This window comes from Drosophila hydei, unplaced genomic scaffold (assembly GCF_003285905.1).
Source record: "Drosophila hydei strain 15085-1641.00,03,60 unplaced genomic scaffold, DhydRS2 tig00000237-arrow-arrow-pilon, whole genome shotgun sequence".
In the NCBI taxonomy this organism is placed as follows: Eukaryota; Metazoa; Arthropoda; class Insecta; order Diptera; family Drosophilidae; genus Drosophila; species Drosophila hydei.
Window position 1 is genome coordinate 812289 of NW_022045691.1, and position 27712 is coordinate 840000.

The 27712-nt window shown below is 41.4% G+C and overlaps 2 protein-coding genes and 1 long non-coding RNA gene across 6 annotated transcripts in view; 1 reads left to right on the forward strand and 2 right to left on the reverse strand.

Moving 5' to 3' along the window:
• Window positions 1-27712, forward strand: part of LOC111593508 — a 132403-nt gene that overhangs the window by 97990 nt on the left and 6701 nt on the right. For all 4 annotated transcript variants that reach the window (XM_023306295.2, XM_030223586.1, XM_030223587.1 and 1 more), the window contains exons 8-13: window positions 22371-22854; window positions 22916-23027; window positions 23090-23282; window positions 23341-23549; window positions 24445-24575; window positions 24637-24818. In XM_023306295.2, coding sequence (XP_023162063.1) covers window positions 22371-22854; window positions 22916-23027; window positions 23090-23282; window positions 23341-23549; window positions 24445-24575; window positions 24637-24818 — 1311 coding nt within the window. The remainder of the gene's footprint in view (window positions 1-22370; window positions 22855-22915; window positions 23028-23089; window positions 23283-23340; window positions 23550-24444; window positions 24576-24636; window positions 24819-27712) is intronic.
• LOC111593510 lies at window positions 725-2546 on the reverse strand. Its single transcript, XM_023306297.2, has 2 exons — window positions 2341-2546; window positions 725-2278 (listed from the first exon to the last, which is right to left on the reverse strand). The coding sequence occupies exons 1-2, from the start codon at window positions 2513-2515 to the stop codon at window positions 894-896; spliced, it is 1560 nt and encodes a 519-aa protein (XP_023162065.2). The 5' UTR covers window positions 2516-2546; the 3' UTR covers window positions 725-893.
• On the reverse strand, window positions 15349-15882 carry LOC111593514. Its single transcript, XR_002751041.2, has 2 exons — window positions 15778-15882; window positions 15349-15729 (listed from the first exon to the last, which is right to left on the reverse strand). It is a non-coding gene; the product is annotated as an uncharacterized LOC111593514 (long non-coding RNA).

The window sequence follows — 27712 nt, forward strand, 5'->3', positions numbered from 1 at the left end:
AGCACGGCGACAAAAGCACATTGCTGCTCAGACTATTAAAGCAGGCGAAAAAAGCAATTAAAATAAAATCAATAGTCGCAAAACTTGACTTCAACATTCTCGGACAACGTCTGACACAAATGTTCAGATAAGACATTTCAAACTGTTCCAGACTATCTGTATAAATATAATATATGTGTTTTTTGCCTGCAAACAATATTATCTTTTTGTTGAAAGCAGTCCAACTGCAGCTTCTCAGCTTTGCTTCTGGAAGACTAAATTTTAATTATTTTAACACTGGAAAGTATTTTCTTAACTATAATTAATGCTTTGTAACGAACGATAACTATCGATGTTATGCAAGCAATCAGTCTATCGGATAGCTATCGATATTGTGCAAGCAATCAGTCTATGGGATAGCTATCGATATCATACAGGCAAGTAGCATGCCCGATAACCATGGATATAATGCAAGCTACAGTCTAACCGATAACTATCGATACTAAGCAAGCCAGCAGAGTACACGATAACTATGCATATGATGCAAACAAGCAATCTAACCAATATCTATCGATATTATTGAAGCTAATTTTCTAACTGATAATTATCGATACTTATCGATTACTAACAAAAACCCAAATTGAGCAAAAAAGCTGCTCAGATACAGGTAAAAGGAAATTTTGTCTTTTAAAAACTTATCGATTATCAATTTATAATTGTATATATCAGCTTTGTTGCACGAATATACAAAAAAAACATATTTTAGCCCTAAATCTTAGACTATAACGGATTCAAACAGAAAGTATTATATTTGAAGACCGATATCTATCGTCATATCGAGTATACGCCACCTAAAACACACAGCTCCTTCACTGCTCGAGCAGAAGAAGCACATAGTGATAAATGCCTGGACCCTAGGACAGCGACCAGCCAAGCTGTCGATGGACGGCCAGAGCATTGTGGATCAGCTGCTCTTTGAAGCGCCAAATGTTGTCGTCGCGCACCGGCGGCGGCTCCTTGAGTTCGTTTACGTCGTCCGGCTCGCGATAATGCTGCATTTGGCCCAGGGCGACGGAGACATCGTGCGGATAGCATGCCCCCCGCCAGCTCAGCGGAAAGTGATTGTGCACTGCGGTCACATAGGCCGTGGCATGCAGGCATTTAACGGCTGAATTTTCATCGGAATGCCGTGCCACGCGCTGCACATGACGCAGCATGTAGAAGCGAGCCGGCGGTGTCTTGTCCTGCTCCAGCTCTCTGGAGTAGTAAATGTTGCGAAAGCACAAGCTGCAGTGGACCAAACAGTTGCTGTCGCCCTGAGGTAGTCCGTTGTTGTCGCCGTCTGGATTCTGTTCGAGTCGCTCGACCAATGCCGTCCAGTTGTGCAGCTGGCCCAGCGGCATGATCAACTCGTCCACATCCATCACAGCCAAATAATCAAAGTCGTACATATTGCGATAGAGGCAATCGTTGTACATGAGCACCTCGTTCAGTCGTTTGTTCAGCTGCACATGAATCGCCGGCTTTGCTACGCCCTCGAGCAAGCGGAATGGACGCAGCTGCACCAAGCCGTCGTGTTCCTCATAGTGGCGCAGCGTGCGAATCGTGTTCGGATGCAGAGTATTACCACCCAAATAGTAGGCCGTGACTCGCTCTGCGCCCAACAGACGCACCATCTCCAGCCATTCGACGAAACGTTCCGACATATCCGCATCAGGAAATTGTAAGTCCTTGACACAGACACCAAAGCGCAGCGAACGCCGTCGCTCCGGTGCTTTATAGTAAACACGCAGCGCGTTGCTGGCACGTGCACAGCGATCCTCGAAGACCACTGACACCAGTTGTGGTACGCGCTGACGACGTGCGCCACCAACTAGGGGGCAGGTGAAGAGCACCGGATAAACCTGATCGGATCCGAGGCCCCAGCTGTCGTACCACGCATTGTCCTGTTTGGTCATCTCCAGCAATTCCGGCCGATTGCTGTTCTCATACCAAACCTGGCAAAAAGTGCGCTCGAAGGGGCCGTGAAAGTGGCTAATCATGCCCAGCAAAACGATGCTCGGTGGCCGGTCGACGCTCAGCCGGCGATCGTAGAATGCGCTATACAGATAATAGCTAACATTGCCACCTTTGCTGAGTTGATAGCATTCATTCTGAATGTTCAGATCTTCGAAGCGTGGATAAGGTGCACAATGCTCATCGAACGACCAGCCACGATGCGCATTGTCGCGCAGCAGCTGCTCCACTGCCTTCAGCTCATCCGCGGGCCCTTCGATCTTCGGTTTCGCCTTCAATGGGGCTAAGTGTGTGGGTTGGCTGAACATTATATTGCCATCGGCTCTTCAGAAGGGACTCACTCACCTGGCGGTACTTCGAGCATGCTATGTTTGCTTATCAATTTGGCTCCGTGTCCGGCTGTGCGATCGGACGTTAGCCGTACGGCTGGATGCACCATTGCCAGCATTTTAATGCCAAAGGCTGCCAAGAGAATCCAGGCCAAGACCTTAAGCCATGCCGACACCTTGTACACCTTCATCGTGCAGCTGCGTATCTTTTATGACAGCGTCAGGTGCACAGAAGCTGACTTGCATCTTATGTGACGGCGTGCAAATGAGTCTGAACTGACGAGCTCATGCCATGCAGCTGTCTGCTCGACTAAGAGTTACCCTGCACTTGTTAAAGGCCGAATCATACTCAGTCAGGACGTAGCTAGCCATCGATCGGACGGACTCTATTACGACCTGATGACCTTCTGATGATGACAGACAGAAGAAACTCAAGGCGTTAGCTCCTTTAACAGCATTATCATACCCTTTACAACTGCATTCTTGATAGGTGTGGATTCTTGCTACACAATCAGCTAAGTGAAGTTTCTATTTTAACACAGAACTGATAGGGAGTTGTTACTTGGCTTTTCGCATTGACCTTCAATGTCTGCGACAAGCTGTCACAGAGAGCGAGAAAGGGCACTGCCAGATCGCATTGCTACGAAACAGATCGATAAAATTAAAGTCATAAACCGAACTGATACAAGCTTTGAAACAAAATGGAAATGAAACACTTCGAATTTTGAAACAAGCTGGAAATGGAACAGCAATATAAAAACTGCAAATTACAGCAATAATACGATAATGCTAAAGAGATATTAAGCATGAAATATAGTGGGAATTGAACATCAGCACTGAAACGAAATGAAATTGGAACAGCTGATACATTAATTTTAAGGAAAAAACTAATAAAGCGCTTCAAATTAAAGTAATGCGATAATATATAATAAAGCAGGAAACAAACTGAGCACAAAACACTGAGGCAAAAATTGTCATAGGAATAAAACGGAATGGAGACACTAACAAAGGAACTTTAAACAATTATCTATGCATAGATTAATTGCAATAAGGGATAATATAGCATAAGAAACGAAAGGATATGGAACACTGACTGCGCAAGAAATTCAATTTGGACTCTTGACAGACGCACGCATTTAAATAATTAAGGCGCAGAACGAAATGAATATGGAACAATTAGTTGTGAATGCCAAATACAGTTTGCCTTTCCGTCAAGAAAGAAAGTGGTTGAAAATTGTCAGCCCCGTCAGCCCCAAAATACGCTTAAATGGAATACAACAGAGAGTCGCCCCACTCTTGGCTTCATGGCTGAAGTTCAGATGTCCACGCGCATTCAAGGGTCCTAACAAGCTGCAAACAAGGCTCAAACACATGGCCGGCATTATTATGGATGGCAGCGTTCCGTTAACGCCGCCAATGGCCACAATGACAAAAGAAACAACCAATTCGCCATCAGCCAACGCCAACCCCAACTGCCGCCCCTTGGCCATTCCCTTTTGCAGCCATTCTTATTTGGTGGGGAGCGACATTCGCGTCACCTGCATTAAATTATTGATTCGATTTCGCGCGCGGCTCGTTTTCTATTGTGGTAAATATTTGAGGCTGAATGAATTGTGGTCGGAGAGTCATTGTCAAAGTTGGCGCCGTTGCCACAGCCAATTCCTGTTCATCCCCTGCACACGACCGACAGGCCCAACCAGTCACTCGGTTAGTCAGTTAGTCAATTTTTCATATGCCCTTTGCCACGCCCAGCAGAGCAACAGTAACAACAACAATAACAATAACAACGACAACGACAACGGCAAACACCATTGGAATCAAATTTATGTGCGGTGTGTCGTCTACTCGAGTGTATGCCTATGTGTACGACTGTATCTGTGTGTGCGTGTGTGTGTATGTGTGTGTCTATTCACCAGGCAGCAAACAAGACATAATCAATCACTTAACCCCGAAAAAAAGCAGGCGCACCAAACGTTCGTTTCAATTAAAGTTTCGCTTTCATTCACTTAGCCCAGCGAGCAGAGTAAAAGTGAAAATATAGCCCGGCCTACACTAAGCGAAATACTTATACTTATACTTATACTTATACTTATACTTATACTTATACTTATACTTATACTTATACTTATACTTATACTTATACTTATACTTATACTTATACTTATACTTATACTTATACTTATACTTATACTTATACTTATACTTATACTTATACTTATACTTATACTTATACTTATACTTATACTTATACTTATACTTATACTTATACTTATACTTATACTTATACTTATACTTATACTTATACTTATACTTATACTTATACTTATACTTATACTTATACTTATACTTATACTTATACTTATACTTATACTTATACTTATACTTATACTTATACTTATACTTATACTTATACTTATACTTATACTTATACTTATACTTATACTTATACTTATACTTATACTTATACTTATACTTATACTTATACTTATACTTATACTTATACTTATACTTATACTTATACTTATACTTATACTTTACTTATACTTATACTTATACTTATACTTATACTTATACTTATACTTATACTTATACTTATACTTATACTTATACTTATACTTATACTTATACTTATACTTATACTTATACTTATACTTATACTTATACTTATACTTATACTTATACTTATACTTATACTTATACTTATACTTATACTTATACTTACACCTGTACTAATACACTCGTGTTTTCGCTCAGTGTAACACACGCTTAGCCTACCATTTTTTTCGGTCTGTGTTATGTGTGCAGAGTGGGGGATTTTGTCGCAGGCATTAAGAAGTGGGCCAGGGGATATGGCTCAGCGACGGAAGCAACCAATTTCCGGCTGCAGCTAGCGCCCTAGTTCACTTTGCATACATTTAGGCGCTTTAGTGTGCCTCCGCCTCGACTCGAGTGTGGATGGCGGGTGGACCGAGCGCTTCAGCCAGTGAAACGATAAAGCTGTTGCTGTTGCTGCTGCTGTGACTGCGGCTGCTGATGCTGGTGCTGTTATTGAAGGAATGACGCACTCAAAATTCAAAATTCATTGAAGCGCACGTTCGCAATGCCAAGCGCATAAGCCCAACTAGCGTACAGTGCGCCACCGCTTGCGCGCATATCACAGTCAATTTGCTAGATGTATTTATATTTATAACGGCAAGTCCTTTCGAATCATTAAGATTTCAATGCACTGCAGCATTATTGATTAACCCTTGAATAGCTTTTGGTGGCAGCCAGCGCCTAGCCAGGCACCCGCCCACGCTCCCTTTTTGACATGGCTCAAATCCTATTTCGCCGCACACATTTAGCATAATTTAGCACTTCATTACGAGGCACAAGGCAACTGCCACAAAGCAAAAGCCGCAAGAACCCCAGCAAAACAGCTGCCAGCTGAAAGTTTTTCGCCTCACTCCCCCCGCGCCTCCTTTCATGTGGTGACTTGATGGCAAGGCTTATGCGATTTGTCGCGCATAAGCAAATTGACAAAATCTTAAATCTCAAGCTGCAGGTACGAGGAATTATATGTGTTTGCATTATATATCCCGAGTGATTATGCCACGCTTTCACACACACACCCACACACAATTGAAATTGACAGAAACTTGTGTCATATTCACTCGAATTTCAGCTATTTTGTGTCAATTTCTGGCAAAAGTTTTGCAAGCTGAAAACTTTTGAGTACGCTTCGCTGACATATTCTTTTCTCTGCACACAGATACACATGTATCTATGTACGTGTCTATGTGCGTATATATTATTTTAAGTATGTCCTCAAGCATGTGCTGTCCCATTCATAAGCACTTTGACAGTTGTTTGAAAAACTAAACGCGTCTGGCTCAACTTCGTATCTCTCGATGGGCTTTAAAGTTTCGACTGTTTTCATTTGATATGTGGGCTTTATAAGTTGCCTACTCCACTTTACTTGCCACGAACTACATTTAGATTAAATCTAGCTCAACTAAACTAAAAACGAAGTTCCCAAACAAAAGCTTAGGACAGGCTTTGAAACTCGAAATACAGCACAGAGTGACCAGGCAAGAGTGATACTACTTCCGATAGTCACATATCTGAAGTTGTTCTAGTTATCGATAACATTTTCATGTTTGTATATTCTATAGCATTAGCCATTTTTTATGAGTTGATGGCTGCCTGAAAACCTATTTTATTTTAAAAAAATTTATTGAAATACCAAATCAGTTTTAGGTTATGCTCAGAAAAAGTCATGTCATTCGATCAGCTAAATTGGGAATATTCAGAGAACAAACACAGTGAACCAACTCAACTAATTTAGCAGTTGAGTTCGAGCTTAGAATCTTGTGCTATGCAATGCAAATTATATTTTAATTAGAATTCGATTTAAATTTTAGCTGCTAATCAAACTCACATCGAAACTCAATCAACACAGTTTGGCTGCATGGCTTGAAACGAACAAGCCACCTCAGAGAGTTTAATCAGAATGCCACGCCCCCTGCAGCCCATGTGATGCAAAGCATTGGCCATTTTGTGGCTGGCAAGTTGATTGGCCGATTTGCAAGTTGATTAGCCGCAATACAATTTGTAGCCAATGCAGCAGCTGGGTGGTCTAGGGTGGCGCTGCTGCTTGGTGCGTGTGACACGAGTGCAGTGCGAATGAATAATGTATGTAGAATGCGTGCCGAGCGCAACATAAAACGTCCAACACTCTTTCAATGCAATCAACTTTAATTGCTGATTACGTATACGACGCATTGAACGCTGTCCATTGCTCGCTCTTTATCTTGTGTTGCATTCCATTGCAAATTGTGTTAACAAAACGCTCGCAACAAAGAAAAATATATTTCAATAATTTGCTTCGCTTCTTCAATCTTTTGTTGTTGTTGTTGTTGTTGCTGGCTGCTGCTGCTGCTGCTGCTGTTGGCGCATAATTCGAAAATTGAAATTGCCATCACGTACATAACGCCGGCAGCGACGTCGCCTCGTCGCGTCGTCGTTGCGTCACTTGTCAACATGAATTTCCAATTTTCCGTTAACGTCGCACCGTTCTATACGCTCCCATTCCTTCTGCTTCTTCTCATTTTCTTTTAGCCGCTTTTGGGCACATACCCTAACCCAACCGAGTCAGGCCAGCTATGCGCACAGCGCATTCCACTCAGAGAGAGGCTGCGGGTTGCTCACAAAATGCCGAAGCTTCAGCTGAAATCAATATATAATATATATCAAAAACAAAATATCATTTATAGCGATTTTTTAGCTGTTCACAATTCTTGATACTCACACTTTGCTCTCAGCTTGCTCATAGAGCACTTTGCTCTCGCCTCCATGAGCTGATTCTGATTGGACTACACTTGACCCATGACTTTATCTTGCTCGATATCCAAATCAAAGAACTCTTAACATATTCTAAGCCAAAAGTGTAGCAGTCAAGGACAAATCAAAGAGCTCTTAATATATTCTAAGCCAAAAGTGCAGTCAAGTACAATGTTTGGTAACTTACTTCTTGCCTCTCAATGCCATATTCACCCCAAACTGTTAACTGACAACAATTTACTGTTAACATGCTGTTAAGGCTTCACTATTGGAAGTAGCCAACATTATAAAGCAACTTTTGTAGCGCATTCAATCTTCGGCTTAATTGTTTTCCACAATTTTTTCCAAAGTATTTCACTTTCAAGATTTTGTTGTTTCTTAATAAGTACTTTGGCTGTTGCTTGTTGTTGTTGCTGGTTGTTTTTGTTGTTGTTTGTTATTGTTGTTCTGCATTTGAAGAGCGTCGCGCGCTTTAGGCTCACGTTCGCTTCGCTCTGCCTTTTTTAATCTAATAGCCAAAACGCCTCGCAAAATGTTTGCACAAAGACGTCTTTTAATTTTAGTGAGCGCTGCAAATGAATGCTGCCACTAGATATACGATAAGTATATCGTGTACAAAATATATCGTATATATTATTCAGAGTCCAAATCGAATTTTAATTGACTTCAGCTACTCATTGCTCCCTGCTCAACAATCCACAAAGCTATTATTGCTAAGACTTATTTGTCAAGCTAAAATCGATAATTATCGATTTGAGTAATTAGGTAAAGATAATAAAGACATAACTTATTGACTTTATATTTTATATCAATATTTGGTGTAGGAAAGACTTGAGCCATTAAATGTTATTTCCTTACCAGACGGCAAATCGATATTTATCGAAAGCTTAAGTCTGTTTGCAAAATTTTTCATCCTTGATTCGAATCAATCTATATAGAAAACAATATTTATTGAACGAAAGCTACATATGATCGTACTCTGCAATCGATATTTATCGATTTCATTGAACGAAAGCACAAAACTGTTTATAGATATTTCTTTGTCAGACTGGTGTCGACATGAATCCTTGTCAAAATATAAAAAACTGAAATTCGAGGCTCCAAAGTGATCATTCAATACTGGCATCGATAAGTATCGATTAAAATACTTTAAACAATCATTAGCAAAAACTTAAATATGTTGCTCACTTGTATGCAAACTAGAATCGATAGTTGTCGCTGGCAAACTAGCAGCAACATAAGCTTAAAGCTGCTCAGAAGTGCTATAAATCGATAACTATCGATGCCAATAAAAATGAAACTGAAAAGCATTAACTGAACTGATGTTTGCCCCTTTTTAACTGCTTTTTTATTACCCATAAAATGTTGATTCGATAAAGTTTAACAAATTTAAATTTTATGTGTGTGCGTGGGTGTGTGTGTGTGTGTGTGTGTGGATGTGCGTGTTTTTGTTCTTGTTTGTTTCTGTTGATCTTAAGCCTCACCTCTACCCGCTTTAATTGCCCTTCAAAGTTTGTTGTTAATTTTTTGCCAACACACCTCGAATTATGCCGCTTCGTCTGCTAACTTTGAAGTGACCCTGGACGACTGACTCTCTGTGTGTGTGTGTGTGTGAGTGTGTGCATAGGTACATGTGTATATCTGAGGCTGTGCCTGTGTGTGTGTTAAGCTGGTCGCCAGCATTATCATCATTCTGATTAAACGCAAACAGCGCTGAAACAAAATTAGTTGACATTTATGCAAATGCATGTCGGACCTCAACGACAAGCCAGCTTAGTGTCCAGCTCGTTCTACCACACACACAGGCCACACCCCCTTTTGTTGATGACTTCCCCTTTTTTTTTTGGACTGCCTTATCGCACGCTCTGTGGCTATGGGTATGGCTGTCGCTGTAGCCCCTTCTGCTAGTCGTGGCCAAGTTTTAAGTCCGCTGCAAGTCTTAATTTTATGCTCGTTCACACAGCGTGCAGGAGTCTCTTGGTTTGAGCAATGTTCCTCCTCCTCCTCCTCCTCTTCCTTCTTTCTGGATTTTAGCATTGGTGGTCCCACATGGAAGAGGGCAAGAAACTCATCTCTAGCTTGTCTTCTTCCACTGTTAGACCTACAAATTGTTTGGGGTCCAGCTGGACGAGTGTTATGCAGTCAGTGACGCCCCAGTGCAGCAATCTGACTTTGTTTTTCATCTTTGCTTTCATTCAACTTTTGGTCACTGAAACTCACTCAGCTTTAATCTTTGCTTATTTTTCGCAGGTTTTTAAATGAATAATAAAGAAATTTCTAGTTGAAAAGAGAAATGTTTTTTGGCCTTGCCTCCCGCTGCTCAGATTTCAATCGCAAATTTTACTTTTAAGTTTTTAATCACAAACGATTTTGGGCCACACGGCGTGCAAGTGACAGGCCGCACTGTACAGTAAACACACAAATAGCACGCAGCAAAATGGACGTTGCGCTCGCTGTAAATTGTAATCATCAAAGCGTCTGCTAAATCGCTTGGTGTTACTTCTTACAGTGAGCGAGGCGCTCAAAACTACAGTAGTACAGTGAAACCAACATAAAGTGAAACGAAAAGCACATAAAATGCATGGTGTGCACAGTGAAGTGAATTGAAATCAAATGCATCGATGCCAAATGCTCCTAATGCGATCATCTAAATGTGTTCAACCACACAGAGAGAGATAGAGATAGAGAGAGAGAGAGAGATAGAGCTACTCACACCTGAGCCAACTCAGTCGAATCGCACGTGGAAAAGTCGGTCACGTTGCCGAGCTGGAAATTGAAAAACGCTTTTCGTTTCGCCTCTTTACGCTTTCCTTTTGTATTCGGAGCCTTCGCTGCGCTGCCCTATTTCTAAAAGGTTATCACAACTTTGTCATCGACTTTTCAAGGGTTTCTTCCTCTTCTTTCAGTCGTTTTCTCGTTTTATTCTCGTTCACTTCGTTTTATTTGTCGCATCGGTATGCAAAATCGTTTTCAAGTGCGCAACGCCGAACGAATTTATTCCCTTTGAAGTATATTTCGTATTCCATCTATCGCTCGGCAGCGACAACAACGGAATTTCAGCTCAGTTTACCTTTGGTACAATTCGAATAGTCCCATAGCTGTTCATAGAGCTGGCAGCTTGTTTGTAGCGTTGCCTGCCCCACACAACCCGTCGATATTGAATTGTTCAGCTTCGTACTCAATTTCGTCGCTTCTCATTGAAATTCCACTTGTTCCACCTCTACAAAGCATCTCAATTGCACATGTACCAATTTACCTAGCTAAGTGTTCCATTTCCATATGTTCCACACTGTTAGTTAAGCTATGTGAGATCCCAATTTCACATGTTGCTCATTATATCTAGAGAAGTTTGTGCATTTAGCATTAAAGTCTCAATTCCATATGTTCCAGACTCTTATTAGAGCTCTTTTGAGTAGTATATGGCTTATTGAAATATGTTTTATCGTGCCATTTGAGTTCCTCTGAATAGTATATGGAGATTCCATTTTCACATGTTCCAGTTTGCTATTAAGCACTTGTAAATTGCTTGGTAAAATATCAATTCCTCATGTTTCACATAATAAAGATTGCGCATATGAGCTAGTACCGCATATCTGAAACATATGGAATTGGAATTTTAGCAAACAGTCTATCTGCCATATGTTCCTGACTGCTAATTTAACAACATAAGCTATCGTTTATCCAAGTTCCCATTTACTAGTTTGTTTACTGAAGTTTCAATTCCACATGTTCCAAGTTGCTAATTGGACACACTTGCATAGATAAATTCAAGCCGTATTATTGATTCGTGCTTCAACGCTTTTGAATTGTTAACTAAAATTCCAATTCCACATGTTCCAGATTGTATCTTGTAAACTATTGCATTGTTCATGTAGTTTCCTTATCCATTCTCGCTGTATAGCAGACTTAAGAACTTAGACAAACATATATGTCATTTTCACTCGTTCCACAAAAATTAATTTCAGTTTCACATGTTCCCCCGTTGATAAAAGAAGTCGCATTGTTTGTCTTGATTTTACTTGTGATTATCCATAACGTGTTTTCCTTGCATACACAATTCCAATTCCACACGTTTCGAACTGATTTAAATGAAATAGAAAAGGTATTTCAAGTGCTTCGCAACTTGCAATTTCTATTTTTCTGATGAATTTTCGCTGGTGTTTGATTTCTGTGCGCCTCATCAATTGGATTGCCTATTGTTGTTTCACTTGACTTCGCTGCTTTGTCCTCTGTAATGCTGAATACAACATTGATAACAAGCCAGCAGCGTTTGGCGCCATTGGGACTCGAAGGGGACGGAAACGCAAGATTCCAGAGCATGTGACTGTTTGCCTGTACAAACTCTGATGAGTGGGAAAACCTAGCAATGCCAATGCCAATGCCAATGCCGTTGCCAGTGTAAACTGAAGCAAGTGAAAGAAATAGGATGCGGAGGCGGAGGAGGAGGAAAGCAACTGCTACTTCAATCCAATATCCATTTTGGGCTAAGCCCCGCTCACACAGACAATTAGCAATCGAGCATCAAATGCAAATAAGCAGCAGCAAAATAGAAAGTAAACTTTCTTCGGTTTTTTCTTTGCTTTTTTTGGGTGTGGGGGAGGAGGCGCCCACTCGACCAGGCCGTGACCGTAGGCACTTTGCATTTTCATGCTAATGTTTATAATGTTTATTTGCTGACCTTATTGTCGGCATTGACATCGTTAATGATGCCTCAAGTGTCCTCCATTTAGGCTCAACGAGCATCAGCGCGAACAAATAAACCAAAAGGCAGACATATATTTAGCCAAGGGCCAACGAGAGCAGAGAGAAGCCAACCAGAGCAGCTGGAGCAACATCAATCCGAAAAAAACAGCAGAAACAACAACAAAATAAATAAAAAACGCGTTAAAAATCACGCCCCCATCCAGGCAACAACAAAAAAACAAAAAACAAAAAACGAAATGCGAAACGATGCGCAACAAATTCAAATAGAAAGCAAAGATAAAAAAGTCAAATGTGTTCCTTGACTTGTCGCCGCCCATCTCCTGCCGCATCCCTTCCCTGCAATGCCCTGCCCTGCCTTTCCCACAATGACACAATGGCAATGACAATGACAATGACGAGGATTGTGGCACTTAATTCGCATGCAATGAACAAAATTGATGGCCTCGATGCGATACAGTTGACTCGAAAAATGCTGAAACCGAAAAGGAAAACCAAAAGCAAAATAAAACCCAAAAATCAAAATAACAAAATAACAATTATTCAAGATTTTTTAAATGGCTGAGCATTTGCACAACTGTACAATGTACTTCAGTATAGAAACAAATGGAATTAGAACAGTAATGCGAAGCCTAAAAAGAATAATACAATCGAAACTGTTTTCAAACTATTCATATATGTAGTCGGTAATAATGATAATGATAAAAAGAAACAAATGGAATTGGAACAGTTTTTATTTAATCTAGAAAATGCATAAGTAGTGTTAGTGGTCAAAAATGTTTTCGAAATATTCAGTTAAAATTAAAAGATACAAATGGAATTGGAACATTTTTTTAAATTTTAAAATCGACTTATGTACTCGAATATGGACTCTCAAAACTATGCAGGAACAGAAAATTAAGGCATTTTGTATTCAGAAACAGTTGGAATTGGAACACTTTTTTTATATAATAAATTTTAAAATAACATTTCGCAAAAAGATTTTGCAAATTGTAAATTACAAGAATACAATTTATGTTTTATTCAGAAACAAATGGAATTGACACACATTTGAAACAAGCAAATTTATGTCAAGTGTTTCGTTTGTGAAAAATGTGCTCAAAAATGTCACAAGGCAAAAACTGAATACACATTTCATGCAGAAACAAATGGAATTGGAACACTTAAGACAGCCATATGAAAAGCAAGCTTATTCATATTACAAGTATTATCCACTGCCCTGAGAAGACTCCGCAACTAAAGATAGCTTTATCTGTTTGACCTGGCTTACGTCATAAAATATAATTAGCTTAAACAAATTGAGCTCGAGGTGAGCTTAGCTGCACCTGCAACAGCTGCAGCTGCAACAGCGTGTTGCACGCACCGCACATTGCGTTCATTGTGTGTCCATTTCCCCAAAGAGCTATAGCAAGTCAACTGAGGCCAATGGAGCTGCATGGCACACTTGGTCGGCGGGTGTGGCATGTGGCGTGTGAGCGTGCGCTAGTGTGGCAACAAAATGTGGCAGCTATTGCTGTTGTCGTTTATATCCTTGTTGGTCATCCTTTGTTTCTTTCGCAACAGCTGCTTATAAAAGCAGCGTCGCGTCGTCGCGTTGTTGCGGCCATCAAACGGACAAATAAACCCAGCCAACAATGCGTCATTGCAGCTGCCTCTGCAACAGCAGCAACAACCGCCATAGTCATAACCACAGCCAGTAGATGCCACATGCAGTCCAGTTGTTGTGCAAGCGGAAAGTGCTTTGAAGGGCGCCGGAAATAGAGAATGTCTGCATGACTGCCTGCCCGACTGTCACATTATGAACCACAAAATGCTCATCGTGCGCATCGAACCGGTTCGAAGCTCGAACAGAGCACACAGCTCCTGCTCTGAACCGAAGCATAATCAATAATGGGAGAGCCCAGAGACGCATCGGCGAAAATTTGTTAGCATGCATAACCGATTCGATTTACAGCTATTTGCTTTAAACCGGTTCAAATAGACCACGTTGCACCTGTGCAACAACCCGCAACGAAAACTGGGCGAGAGCTAAATTTGCTAACTTAAATGATGTGGGCACGAAACCAGCAAATGAGAAGAAAAATAAGACTTTCAATCAAACCGGTTCGAGCCCGAGTCTAACTTCATTACAAGCATAGCAGCTAATCAGTTCTATAGAAACTATATCACCTCAAGCAGCAATGAGAGAGGGAAGATGGTTTTATAAACATAAATTTGTCTTCATATATATCACAGCTAATTACCAGCCCAAAGTCCGAATCGACTCAAAGCGGCATATCGAACCGATTTGAACCACTTGCTAAAGTGTAGCCTCAGGCTTCAAGCTTCGTTGGACTTTTAATATTTTCATTCCTGCCAAGTTTTCAATTGAATTTCTGGCAATAGCTGAGCTAAAATACGATCAGAAGCCGTTTCAATTAGGAAATCAATTACGTTACCCAAAACAATGGAGGCAAACCGAAATTGATTGCAAAGACCGAAAATCGCTCAGAGAATGCTTTTGCCCCCAAATTAAAATCAAGTTTGACAGAATTTTGACAATGCCAATATTAAAAACAAGAAAAGAAATAATAGAATTTCAAGAATTTGACACTGACAAGCGGCTGTACGTTAGCATAGCTGGAGCTTAGGCTGTTAATATGCAGCCGGACGTCGAGAGGCGAGGGGCTGGAGCTACGTGGGTCACGTGCTGTGTGTTTGTTGCCATTCACTTGTCATTTGCAGCTTGCCACAATCCACAATTCACAATTCATGTGCCCCCAAATTGCAATTCACATTTCACACACAAATTAACAATTGATGGCCATTTGCCGATTGATTTGCAGTTAGCAATGCGGCCGCATGCGGCGTATACATAATGCCGCCAATGCGTATACGTAACGCGAGCAAATTGTACCAGCGCCTGGCCAAATATTTAGGCAACACAATGGAGCAACGAAATGGATTTGTTCGACTCGCACTTCATATGTCACTCAGCTCCTAAGCAATAGACAACAAATGCTTGCTTCAGACGTTACCCAACACTGTTCGCATTGCACAGAAACAATTTTTTTCTGATCTGTGTTTATTTTCATTTCTTGTTTTATTTGCTTGGAATATGATTTAACAGTTTAAACGAATCCATAAATCGAGGAACTTTTCCAACGGAATTCAACGTTTTCCAACACTGAATGCAATGAGCTTGAAGCCTTAGTTGGTGAAACGGCCATAACACATCGCCGTTGTCAAGCGTTGTCAATCATCAAAAACATAACGGAAGCAAACATATCCAGTGTATTGTATATATATATAAAGTAACTTGTCAGTTGTGTGTCGATGCCGTTCTATAATATCCTGTGTTAAAACCCTAACGTCTTCAATGTGCTCGAACTCTGAAAATGTCCTTCACCAAAGAGTGTATTTAGACTTGCTGGCAATGCATCCAACTTACCCAAGCCATTTAAACTATATATATATATTATATTACATATATATTATATACATATATACTATTTTATAAATGATTAAATTTTAGCTTTCGATTCGAACGAAACAAGATCCGAAATGAAAATGAGCTCAGTTCGATCGAACAGCACCCGAAAAAAATTGAAGTCAAATTTTAGCTGAAGCAATGGGATACTGATTGATAATGATTGAAGTCGTATAGAAAAAAGTGAGAAGCTTGAATAGCAAATGAAGAGGGACTAGAGAGAAGTTGTAAGCAAATAGTAGAGAAGGAAGTAGAAACAAAGCAGAGATAAGTTAACTAAAAAAATTAAGAAAGCTAAACTGTAGTTGAGCTCACATAGAACTTATCACTTTCTTGAATTCTTCTCCCTGCTGTGGCTCTCTGTGCATCAACAACAACTCGTGGCTGGGAGAAGCAAACAAAGAATAGATAAGTTAAATATAAAAACAAAACAACAAAACATAAGCAGGCACTTAAAGCTAAAGCGAGAAGCTTACTAAGTAGTTAACAAGAGTAAATTTCACATAGAACTTATCACTCTCTGGAATGCTTCTCTCTGTGCTCAAGGTTAGAGTATCAACAACAACTCGAGCCTGTGCTAAATATAATTCCCAAGCTTTGCATAAAAGTTGTTTTTGTTCAACATGCTATGCACCCACATACGCCCACACACGCCCACACACACATTGCTTGGGGCACGCACTTTAGAGATTCAATTTGTGGTTTTTTTGTGGTTTTTATTTTGTGATTTTAACGTGGGCAACCGCCAAAACGCATTAACAACTGACGTCAAATGCAAATTGAGCCTGGCCCGCACACATTATAGGGATCGATAACTTTTTGGTGGGCGATAACTTTCACTGGGCTGTGGGCATGGCCAACATTGTCATCGTCATCGGCCCATCACATTTATTTATTTTCTTCTTCTGCTTCTTTTTTTTGTTGCTGACATATGATTGATAGACGACCCTTAAGCCCAGTCCCGGTCGCCCGGTCGCCCAGCTCGCCACTCGGGGCAACGGAGCATGGTGTAATGGCCAATTGGTTTAATGCTTTGTCGTCTTCCGAGACAAGTGCGGGATGGGGCTGGGCCAGCCGAATTGCGGCGTAAAAGTGTCAATGCTGATAGACAGCCAAACAAATGGCAAATGAAACGCCAGCCCAGAGATTTGTAGGCCGGCCTACTCAAGCCATAAACGAAATGGCTATAGATGATGAAAGAGCTCCCTCTGCCCCTCCGGCTGCGCTCAAGCTCAACGAGTTTGATTCTTGTCACATATTGAAAATGGATCATATCGAATTACAACCAACACCAAATTCATGCAATCGACTTTAAGATGCTCTCTCTCACTCTCACCCTCCCTCTCTCCATCTCTCTCGCTATTCACGTTTCCATTTGAAAGGTAAACTGCAGCTGCAATGTCTTAGCCACTGCCTTAGGCAGCTCAATGAAATCCAAAAGAAAATCAAACGCAAATTTATGTTTCTGACAGCCAAGCGAGGCGACTAGGGCATGGGGCGTGGCATGCTATAATCAGAGGCCAAGTGAGAGGGAGAGAGCGAGGGGGTAACACGCGTATGTGCAGCGAATGCTGCGTAAATCCAATTTGCCTAAAATGGTCATGACGGCAACGCCGTTGCCTGTGGCTTAACTGGTCTTAAAAAATAAAAAAAATAAAAAAAAAAAAAAGAAACAGAACAAAAAATCTGTGTGGCATAATCAAGTAAGGAGAAAGAAAAAGTGGCAGGGGAGACAGAGTAAAGGACTTCCCTCTGTGCCGCGTTACGCTGAAATCTGACCAGATTTGGTTACACAACTCAGCCAGCAAGCCGAGCATCGAGCAGTTCATAATATACCCTGTAATGGGTTAAGCGCAAAGCCAAAGTCCATGATGAAAAGCAATAGTTAAATATGCATGTTATGTTTACTATTAAATACCCTGTAGTTTGACAGTGCAAATATTCAGTGTTTAATTAATGCGGCATTTGTATACCCTGTAAAATCATATTATAGCTAATAGGGCTATTTAAGGGACTATTGAAGATTAAATATATTCTGTAATGTGACTGAATACTACTATTTCTATTCGTATTGCTAGTATAACTGTCACTTTATCTAATTCTAGTACTACTACTACTTTTTACTACTAATGCTACTACTACTTCTATTCGTAGTATTTCTACTCCTATTGCTATTACGCATACTATTATTATTACTACTTTTACTACTACTAATACTACTACTACTACTATTACTACTACTACTACTATTACTACTACTATTAATACTACTACTACTATTACTACTACTACTACTACTATTACTACTACTACTAATACTACTACTACTATTACTACTACTACTTTTACTACTACTAATACTACTACTATTACTATTACTACTACTAATTTTACTACTACTAATACTACTACTACTACTATTACTACAACTACTACTATTACTACTACTACTACTATTACTACTACTATTAATACTACTACTACTATTACTACTACTACTACTACTACTATTACTACTACTACTAATACTACTACTACTATTACTACTACTACTTTTACTACTACTAATACTACTACTATTACTACTACTTTCTTCTTCTACTACATACTACTATAACTTTCACCCAGTTAAGTGGTATCTGCCAGTCAATCAGTTGATTGCCAGTTGCGCTGGCAAAAATAATCTTTCTGCTGCTAAATTGGCTTAAAATAAACCTTTTCTCTTTGCGAAAGTGTGCGTGGCACATAGAGCATTAACAAGAAGAAGTATGCAGCACAGCCGCAAAGGGGACAACAACAACATGAGCAGCCGGGCCAGCAGTGGCCAAAATTCATAGCCTACTTAGCGGCGCACATTGCGAGTTATTCAAATTTGAATTAGGCAGCGACCAAGAGCGGCAAGCCACGAGCCTAGCTTCATGAACGTTTCCGTTTCCGGCGACAGCAACTGCTGCTGTTTTATGACTGTCTTGCCCTCTTGCTCTCTATCTCACTCCCTCACTCTCTCTCTCTCTGTCTGTCTGCGCATAATTGTGCTGTGTGGGCATGCAAGCCAGCGCGCCCTAGGCACATGGGCAGCAGCTGTGCACATTGCTTTTAGATAGCAGACAACAGACAGAAGCAGACGTCACACGACATGCTACATGCTACATGCTACATGCCGCTTGCTACATGTTGTGGTAAACGCGAACCTTAATTAGATCATAGTTGCTGCCACACACAGCATTTTATTGCCAACTTTGCCACGCATGCCAGCAGCAGCAGCAGCAGCTTCTTTCTATGGGGCCAACATGCGGCCGCATGCCACATCAAATTTGCAGCTCAATCAAGTGGTTAAAACTTTGCGCCATTTATGGCTCAAGTGACGCAACTCCAGCTGCTGCCGACCCAGGCCAGCCCGGCCAGCCCCACCTTTTGCGGTATTTGCATTTTAATTGAATTGCACTACATTATTTAGCATGGTAGCAATTTGGGTCTGCCATTTCAACTGGCAAAGCCAACAGCTTGCCACACTCACTCACACGGGTCTTGCCACAAAATCCTGCTCTGTCAAAAACTAAGTTCAAAAACTTTCTCTCTCTCTCTCTCTCTGTGCATTTGAAGCAATTATCTGGCAAGACTTTCACATAGACTTGGATATATATGCATATATCTTTCATGGCTGACACCTAAGCTGATTGCTGTGTTGAGTGGCAACAATGAGATACCCTGTAATCAGCCCTAAGCAATTAGCTCTACACCAATAATTGATTCAAAATAGGGTATCTGCTGTGCTGTTGAACTGCTCATTAAAAAAGTTAGCATAGGGTATGTGCACGTTTATCAGTTAAAAATATTCTAAGTACTTTGACTCCTTCTAGCCTTTGTCTGTATATTGTTACAGAGCATCTTTAAGTCACGCTTTTTAACTACTGTACTATAGGGTATCTATTAATACAGCACTTTTAATCATTCTAAATATCTATAATCTTAAGTATTCTTCTTTGTACTTTCTTTCTTTGTTTGTTGTTTTTAACATTTTCCGAGTCGTTCTCATGTAATCAAACTTATTACAGGGTATTAGCTAGTCCAACATTTTTAACTATACTCAATGAAAATTGTCTTAAGTTTTCCTTTGAGTACTTTATATGTCTTTGCTTTCCACATTGTTCAATAGTTAGTTTATATAACAGTTTTAAAAACTGTATAACAGTTTTAAAAAACTGTTATACTATAATCAAACAACTGTATAACAGTTTTAAAAACCGTTATACTATAGTCAAACAACTGTATAACAGTTTTAAAAACTGTTATACTATAGTCAAACAACTATATAACAGTTTTAAAAACTGTTATACTATAATCAAACAACCTATAGAAGAACTTTCAAAGGCTTTTCATCACTATTCACACCTTGCCGTACACTTAACGAAAGAATTTAAGCTGTTATACAATAATTAAACAATCGATTCAAATAGAGTTATATCTAAGGGATATATCATCTGTGCGAAAGGAGATTCTTAAATTGTTATACAATAGTTCAACAATCTAAACGAACTTAACGAATAGAAGCTTAACAAAAAGTTACTTTCAAACCGTTATACAATAGCTTACCAATGTATTTACATGGAGTATACTTAACGAGTATATGAACTTAACGAAAGGAGATCATCTTATAAATTAAATATATTATGTCTTACAAACTATAAATAAATCCAGGGGTATCTTTGTGTCTATCAACTATCAAAACTATTGGCTTATTAAGCCTAACTTTACAGTTGCAAGCAGCGATATCACAGTCTGTGGCACTTTAAATTGCGCCTCACTCAGCTGTCTGTGGCAAGCCAAGGATGCGCCTTAAGTGTATAGGCTGGCTGGGAAAGAGGTTGGTGTGTGGCAGCTGCTGCAGCAGCTGAAGAGCAGAAGCAGGGACAATGGCTGGATCAGGGACAGGAGCAGAGGCAGGGACTGAATCAAGAAGAAGAAGCAAAAGCAGCGGCTGAGCTCGTTGCAGCAGCAGGTGGCAGGGATTATCGGGGAGTACCAGGGGTAGGCGCAAAGACGTAAGCAGAGCCAGGCAGCGACAGAAGTTGGCATTGGAACTGTAACTGGAGCAGGAAAATAAAGTAGGCAACGGTAAAAGAGGCGGAGACGGAGGCGGAGGCTGCAAGGCAGCGGCGGCGATGACATCGTCATGCCGCTCAAGCTCAGTTAACAACTATAACAAAAGGCAATTGCAATCATTGTTAAGTCTATTGCAGCAATTGTGTGCTGTGGTAAAGCGAAACTTGCAGTGCTGGGTCTCCCACAGAATTGCCATTACAATTGGGTCGGCAGCAGGTGGTCATGGGATCAGAACGACTTTCTCAAGTATTTCTCTGTCAGGCATCGATTGCAAGAATGTTCAATTAGTGTGCATTAGGTACGCTCGGCGCTAAAGTATAAAAGTGTGTTAGATTTCACAAAATTGACATGGCAGGCATTAGCTGCATAAGCTGCTCAGTTCGGAATAGCCATGGAGGTCGGAAATGCCTCAATAGCGATTTGAAGTCAGTTGAAGATGAAGCTTAAATTGTTTGCACTCAATTTCAAGTGATTGCCATTATGTTGTGTCTCTCTTATAATTAGCAATATATATTAAGCAACCAGCTTATAGATTTCGAGATCAATGCCTTCATAGAGACAGCTGGACGGACGAACGCACAGATGGATGGGCGGATAGAAGGACAGACAGAGCAAACACTGGGGCACACACACGGGCGGATAGATGAATTGACAAACAGATGGACGGATAGAGAGATAGATAGATGGACGGACGGACGAGCGGATAGACGGACGGACGGACGTTGGAAGGACAGACAGGCAAGGACAGATACTGACAGACACACAACCGGGAAGACGGATGGACAGACAGTCAAACAGACAGACATTCAGATATAGAGACAGTCGGACGAATGGACGAGTAGACGGACGGACGGAAGGATGGATGGGAAGGACACACAGCCACACGCAGACGAATAAGCGGATGGATGGGAGGACGGCTGGTTAGACTGACAGTCGGACGGACGGAGTGATGGGCGGATGGAAGGACAGACAGACAGACCTCCAGATATAAAGGCAGTCGGACGGACGGACGGATGGATGGGAAAGACAGACTGACGGATAAGCGGACGGACGATAGAACGGAAGAGCAGATAGACAAACAGAGAGCTAGCGAGAGGCAGCCAGAAAGAGACGGACGACCGGATACACAGACGAATGGATGTACCAGCAGACATCCAAATAGGTAGACAGACAGATGAATAAGCTAGGCTAGCATAGACCTGTTCAAGAATATATTTACTTTAAGGTGTCTTCCGCGCGTTCCTTTCGATTAAAGTAATCCAATTTGCAGCGATTGAACGTCTAATCGTATTGAAGCTTTGCATGTCCTCCATATTCAGTTGAAAGTGTAAATCTAGCTATTGCACATGCTGCTGAGGTTAATGAAAATCTTCCTAACTTAAGCCCAACTTCTGCTCATTCTCTTAGATTGCAAGAAAAACTCAAAATTTGTTAAATCTCATATTTTTTAGATGAATTTTGCGAAGAATATCCGCATAATTTGATGCCCACGCCTGGCTATTGGATCGAGTGTTCGCGCCAGAAGATAACGCTGCCCACGCCGCACACAATCTGGGATGAGAGCGACTCGGAGCACGAGGATATACGGGCCGGCAGTGCCAGTGATGCGTATTTGGAGCGCGAATGCAGTGATCTGTATGAGGACGACGAGGACTCGGAGGCGACGCCCAGTCCGCGCAAGAAGACGACCATCGAGGAGCAATGGGATCAGCAGGGCGCCTTCGAGCTAATCTCGGTGGAGCAGGAGACATATGAGAAATACTTTTATGGCACCGAACACTGGAATTACTTTACCAGCGATGAGGATCTCGGCCCCGTTATCCTATCGATCAAACAGGAAACGCTCAACGGACGCGATCAGTTTCGTATACTGGTGCGCGCTGGTTCCTATACGGTGCATGGACTGATACCGGCCTCATGTGTGTTCGCCGATAGGTAAAGCTCCACTAGAGAACTACCCGCAAGCATATGATAATAATTATATAACACCCAACAGATATAATCGCGAGGAGGTAGTTAGATCTTTAGGTAAAGAAGTTAATTTAAATCCACCTTTAACATTAGGACAATTACCCGATACGCCCGAGGAGCTACTAAAATTAGATCAGGTAAGTGCGAGGAACTGTGCCAACTGAGACTAGCTCCATATCTCGCCCGTTCGCTCCTACAGGTTTTTATAAAATCCGAACTGAAAGTGGGCGTCATATTTGTCAAGGAGGAACAATATACCGAAGAGCAAATTTTGGACAATAATGAAAATTCGGCGCTCTTTGATGAGTTCCTCACGCTGCTCGGCGATCGTGTGCGATTGCGCGGCTTCGACAAATACAAAGGTGGCCTTGATACGGTGCATGACCTGACAGGTACGTATCTGCCTGACCTGCCGCCCTCTTTTATTCAGTCATTCCTCTGTCCGTACAGGTCTATTCTCCGTCTACACGAATTGGCGCAACATTGAGATCATGTTCCATGTATCCACGCTGTTGCCCTATGAGAAACACGATCCGCAGAAGCTCCAGCGCAAACGTCACATCGGCAACGATATCGTCTGCGTCGTATTTCTCGAAGCCGACAACACGCGCTTCAGTCCCGCCTGTATCAAAAGCCATTTTCTGCACACCTTCATACTGGTAAGTGAAGACGAAAGCTCCTTCTGCTAGGCACTTGAGCTCTGAAGCGCTTTAAAGCTTCGTTTGGATAAGTCTTAAGCTCAGTTTAAGATGAAAGCTTGCATGTATTTCTGGGTTATTTTGGGACAGTTTAAAGCTTAGTTCAAGACACAGTTTTAAATATAAAAAATATGAAGAGAAAAATATAGAGAGCTTTAAAGCTTCATTTTTACGATTAAAATTAGTATTTAGTTCAGGCTGTTTTTGAACAAGCTTAAAGCTTAGTTCAGGATTAAAATTTCGACTTTCAGAAGAGGTTAAAATAAAGCTTTAATTTGATTATGATTAAGATGAAGGCTTGAAAATATTTCAGCTGTCAGGCAAAGCTTTAAGTTTTAAATTGAATTAAATGTGAAATTTTAGCTTTGTGAAATAGTAAACGCTCGTTGGCAAATATAGGAATAACTACCAAGCTTTGTGCTTTAAGATTTTAAATACATTCAAGGCATTGTTTTGCAAAGCTTTAAGCTTTATTCCAGATTAAATGTCAAACTTATACTTTGATTATTTCAAGAGCTCTACACATGCTTAGAGCATGCTGAATTCATGTCGCTGAGCTTATGATTATAATGCTCAAGAGTATTGGAAGCTGTGACAATATTGTGAGAGCTTTCAGAACTATTTTCGATGAGCTTAAATTAGCGTGCAGAATGAAAGATATAGCAGGAGTTCTTTGATATATAGCATAGAGTATAGTGTAGTATAGCATATGACATAGTCAGAACTCTCAAGCCCATAATATTTGGCTTTAAAAACTGGCGCAGCAACAAAAGCTTTTTGGCTTGATTTATAGTTATATGTGATAAATGAAACGCTTTGTCTGCCTCTATCTCTCCCTCTCTCTGGTGAAATACAGGTGCGTGTTTCGGCACGTATTAAGCACAAGCCGACACGTTATGAGGTATCTGTGGTAACACGCGACGAGGTGGGCGCCTACAAGCCCTATCTGTGGGAGCAGTCGGTGTTCGAGAAGGGTCCAATGTTTCGGTAAGTGATGCAATCGATATGCCCAGAGGATGCTGTAAATTTGTGCTCTCTGTGCGACTAGCGAATGGCTGTTGACGAAAATTGTGAACGGCGAGCGAGCATCGTATTCGGCGCCAAAGTTTGCTCGCATGCAGGAGCGAACGCGCTCCCAGATGCTGGAGGATCTCGTGATGAATCTGTCGAACCATGCGGAAACTGGGCAAATACCGAAGCCGTATAGGCGCGGCTCCTGGCGGCCAATTGGTGAGGATGAATATTTCAAAATGTTGCATGCCAGGGTATTAGACAACAACATACTACAACAACAACAACAACAACAACAACAACAACATGAACACCACAACAACTGTTGCTACTGTAACTGCAACGAACAGCAGCCGCAGCAGCAGCAACTGGCGCTGGGCCTATTTGTGGCACTGAGCAACACAACACACACACACCACACTAAACACAGCGCTGAGCAGCGCCAGCAGCAGCAGCAGCAGCAGCAGCAGCAACAGCAACAGCAGCAGCAGCAAGCAACAGCAGCAGCAACAACAACTGCAGCAGCCGCAGCCGCAACAGCAACAACATTTCGCTGCAATTTGTGCTGTGCCTCTGTGATGCACCTCTGTGTGAGGCATAGTATGTGTATACCCACACACACACACACACACACACACACATAGACCCAACCACAGACAGCTATTTAAATGTTTTACCTGTACAAATGTGGGTGGCGCGGGCGTTTAGCTTAGTGGGCGTGGCATGCTGCTTTGACAGCTGTTTGCAGAATTTTCGCTTTGTTGACTTCGACTCTGCATGATTAATCGTTTTGCCATTTTGTTGTTGTTGTTGCTGGTTTGCTGTTTGCTGTTTGCTGTTGCTATTGTTGTTGCAACACTTCCGCATGGCATGCCACGCACACACACACACACACACGCTTACACTTCCGTTTCCGCCATTAACACATCCGCTACTGTTTGCACTTGCCTCTGCAGCCTGTACTCAGTGGCATGCTGTGACAAATCTTACAACACAATCTGCTTGCTGCCACAGCACAGCACCCGACACCGAGCCCAGCCCAGCCCCAACACCCAATCGCCTTTCCTTGCCGCCTGGCCTGGTTTAGAGCGTATCTCTAGTTGGTCCGGCATGAAATGTTATACGTTTTATCAGCTGCGCTCAATCTTGTGCGTCTTAACACACACACACACACCCACACACACACGCCCGCACAGCCAGCTCGCTGTTGTTGTTGTTGTGATTCGTTTTAGATTTCTTGTTATTTATTTGTTGCATTCAACAAAAACAAATCGAATTTGATTTATTCATGCACAGCCCCCACACGCCAGCGTAGGTGTTAGCCAATCGCTGCTCAGTCAGCTCCCCAGTGTCCCAGTGCTCTCAGCTTGCCCACATCAACTAGTTATGCATATTAAAATCATGCAAATTATTGATTGATAACATCTGCGTCACTGGGTCACTCCCCCCCCCTCCCCTCCCCACACACACTGCTTGAAGCCAACTCAATGAGTTACCCAATCTGCGGGATAGTTATTCTTCTAATCAAATCGCAGCCAACACAGAACCAAAATCCATTCGATAATCATTTCATATGAGCTGCTAGCAATGGAATTTGCAATTAAACCTAAACGCCCAGACAAATTATTTCTAATACTATTTGGAAACCATATTTAAGCCACTCAATGTGCGCTTAGAGCATTTAAACTGTGGCAACTGCCTGAGCCGCCGTCAGAAGTTCAAGATTCAGGCTTCAAATGATTCATGATAAAATGGCAAAACTTAATGAACATCTTCACAACTGTTTGTTATCGATAACTTCAATAGCTGCCTAAATATAGTTATCGCAAATAGTATCACGCTTCTTTGGTCAAGCCCATAGCCAATACTCTAACCAACTGAAGCCTTAATTTAAGCTCAAATAAATTGCGCATTTCTTAGATATAAAACAAATATTAACAATTTAAATACGAATTTTGTAACTAAATTTCTAAGGCCTTTGGGCAGAGCGCAAGTTCCAACCAGAGAAGACTTCAATTGTTTGACATATGCAAGCACAAATTATATAAAAAGATAACCCTAATTATATAAACAAACACAACAATGCACACACACATACACACACACACACACACACACGCACACACACACACACACACACACACACACACACACACACACACACACATTAAAGCACAGCCCACATATTTCATATTTACATATCGTAATGGAACCCAAGCAGCAATCGTAGCACAGCTGTATTGAAGTGCTCACCCCTGACCCCTGACCCCTGACCTGCTCCTACTCCAGCTACCAATGAACGGCCATAGATTTGCAATGCCGACTCGACTCTGCTATTGATTACACTAGCCAATTTTTACATTTCTATTTGTGTTTCTATTCGCTTGCGTTTGCTTTTGATGGTAATAAGCAGACTACACCTGCAAATGAGAGAGCACCTGGCACCGCCCCCACCCCTGACTCAAATAAAGAAAACTGCAAAAAAGGTTTTCGTTGGGTTCGTTGGCTCGCCAAGCCAAATGAAACGAGATTGCTATGCGAGCCACTGCGAATGATTGAAGGTGGCTGCTGCTGCCAAGTGCATAACATGATTTCCATATGCCAGCTGCGGCCTCTAAAGCTAACTACAACAGGCACATGTGTATGTATGTGTGTATGTGTGTGCATATGTGTGTAAGTGTATGTATGTATATGTACAAAGTTATGTAGAAATGTTTCGCATTTGTAAGATACACGCAAGGCAAGCCATATATGATTGATGGCACACACACACACACACACACACACACACACACACAACCACACACACACATACACACACAACCACACACACATAGCCACATCTGTGCTCAAGTGTTATTTGCTTAGCTAAACTACAATTGAGCCACAGCTAAACTTGGCAAGAGCCACAAAAAAACTGCTTCAAATACCCTGTAAATACAATATGCTGCCATTGGGCTATACCCAAATGTGTTCTGTACTAAAGCAGCTAACAGTAAACAAAACTTATTAGAAGAAGAGCTAACTAGAGAATTATAATCCAAATATAAGCTCTACTTGAAGTGTAATTTAGTTAGAAGATGCTCACACATAGGGTATTTGCTAGTCGAGCA

Coding starts and splice junctions, on each gene's coding strand:
- LOC111593510 (XM_023306297.2), bottom strand. CDS start 2,515: ATGAAGGTGTACAAGGTGTCGGCATGGCTTAAGGTCTTGGCCTGGATT. Junction 2,279..2,340: donor CATGCTCGAAGTACCGCCAG/GTGAGTGAGTCC, acceptor CCACACACTTAG/CCCCATTGAAGGCGAAACCG.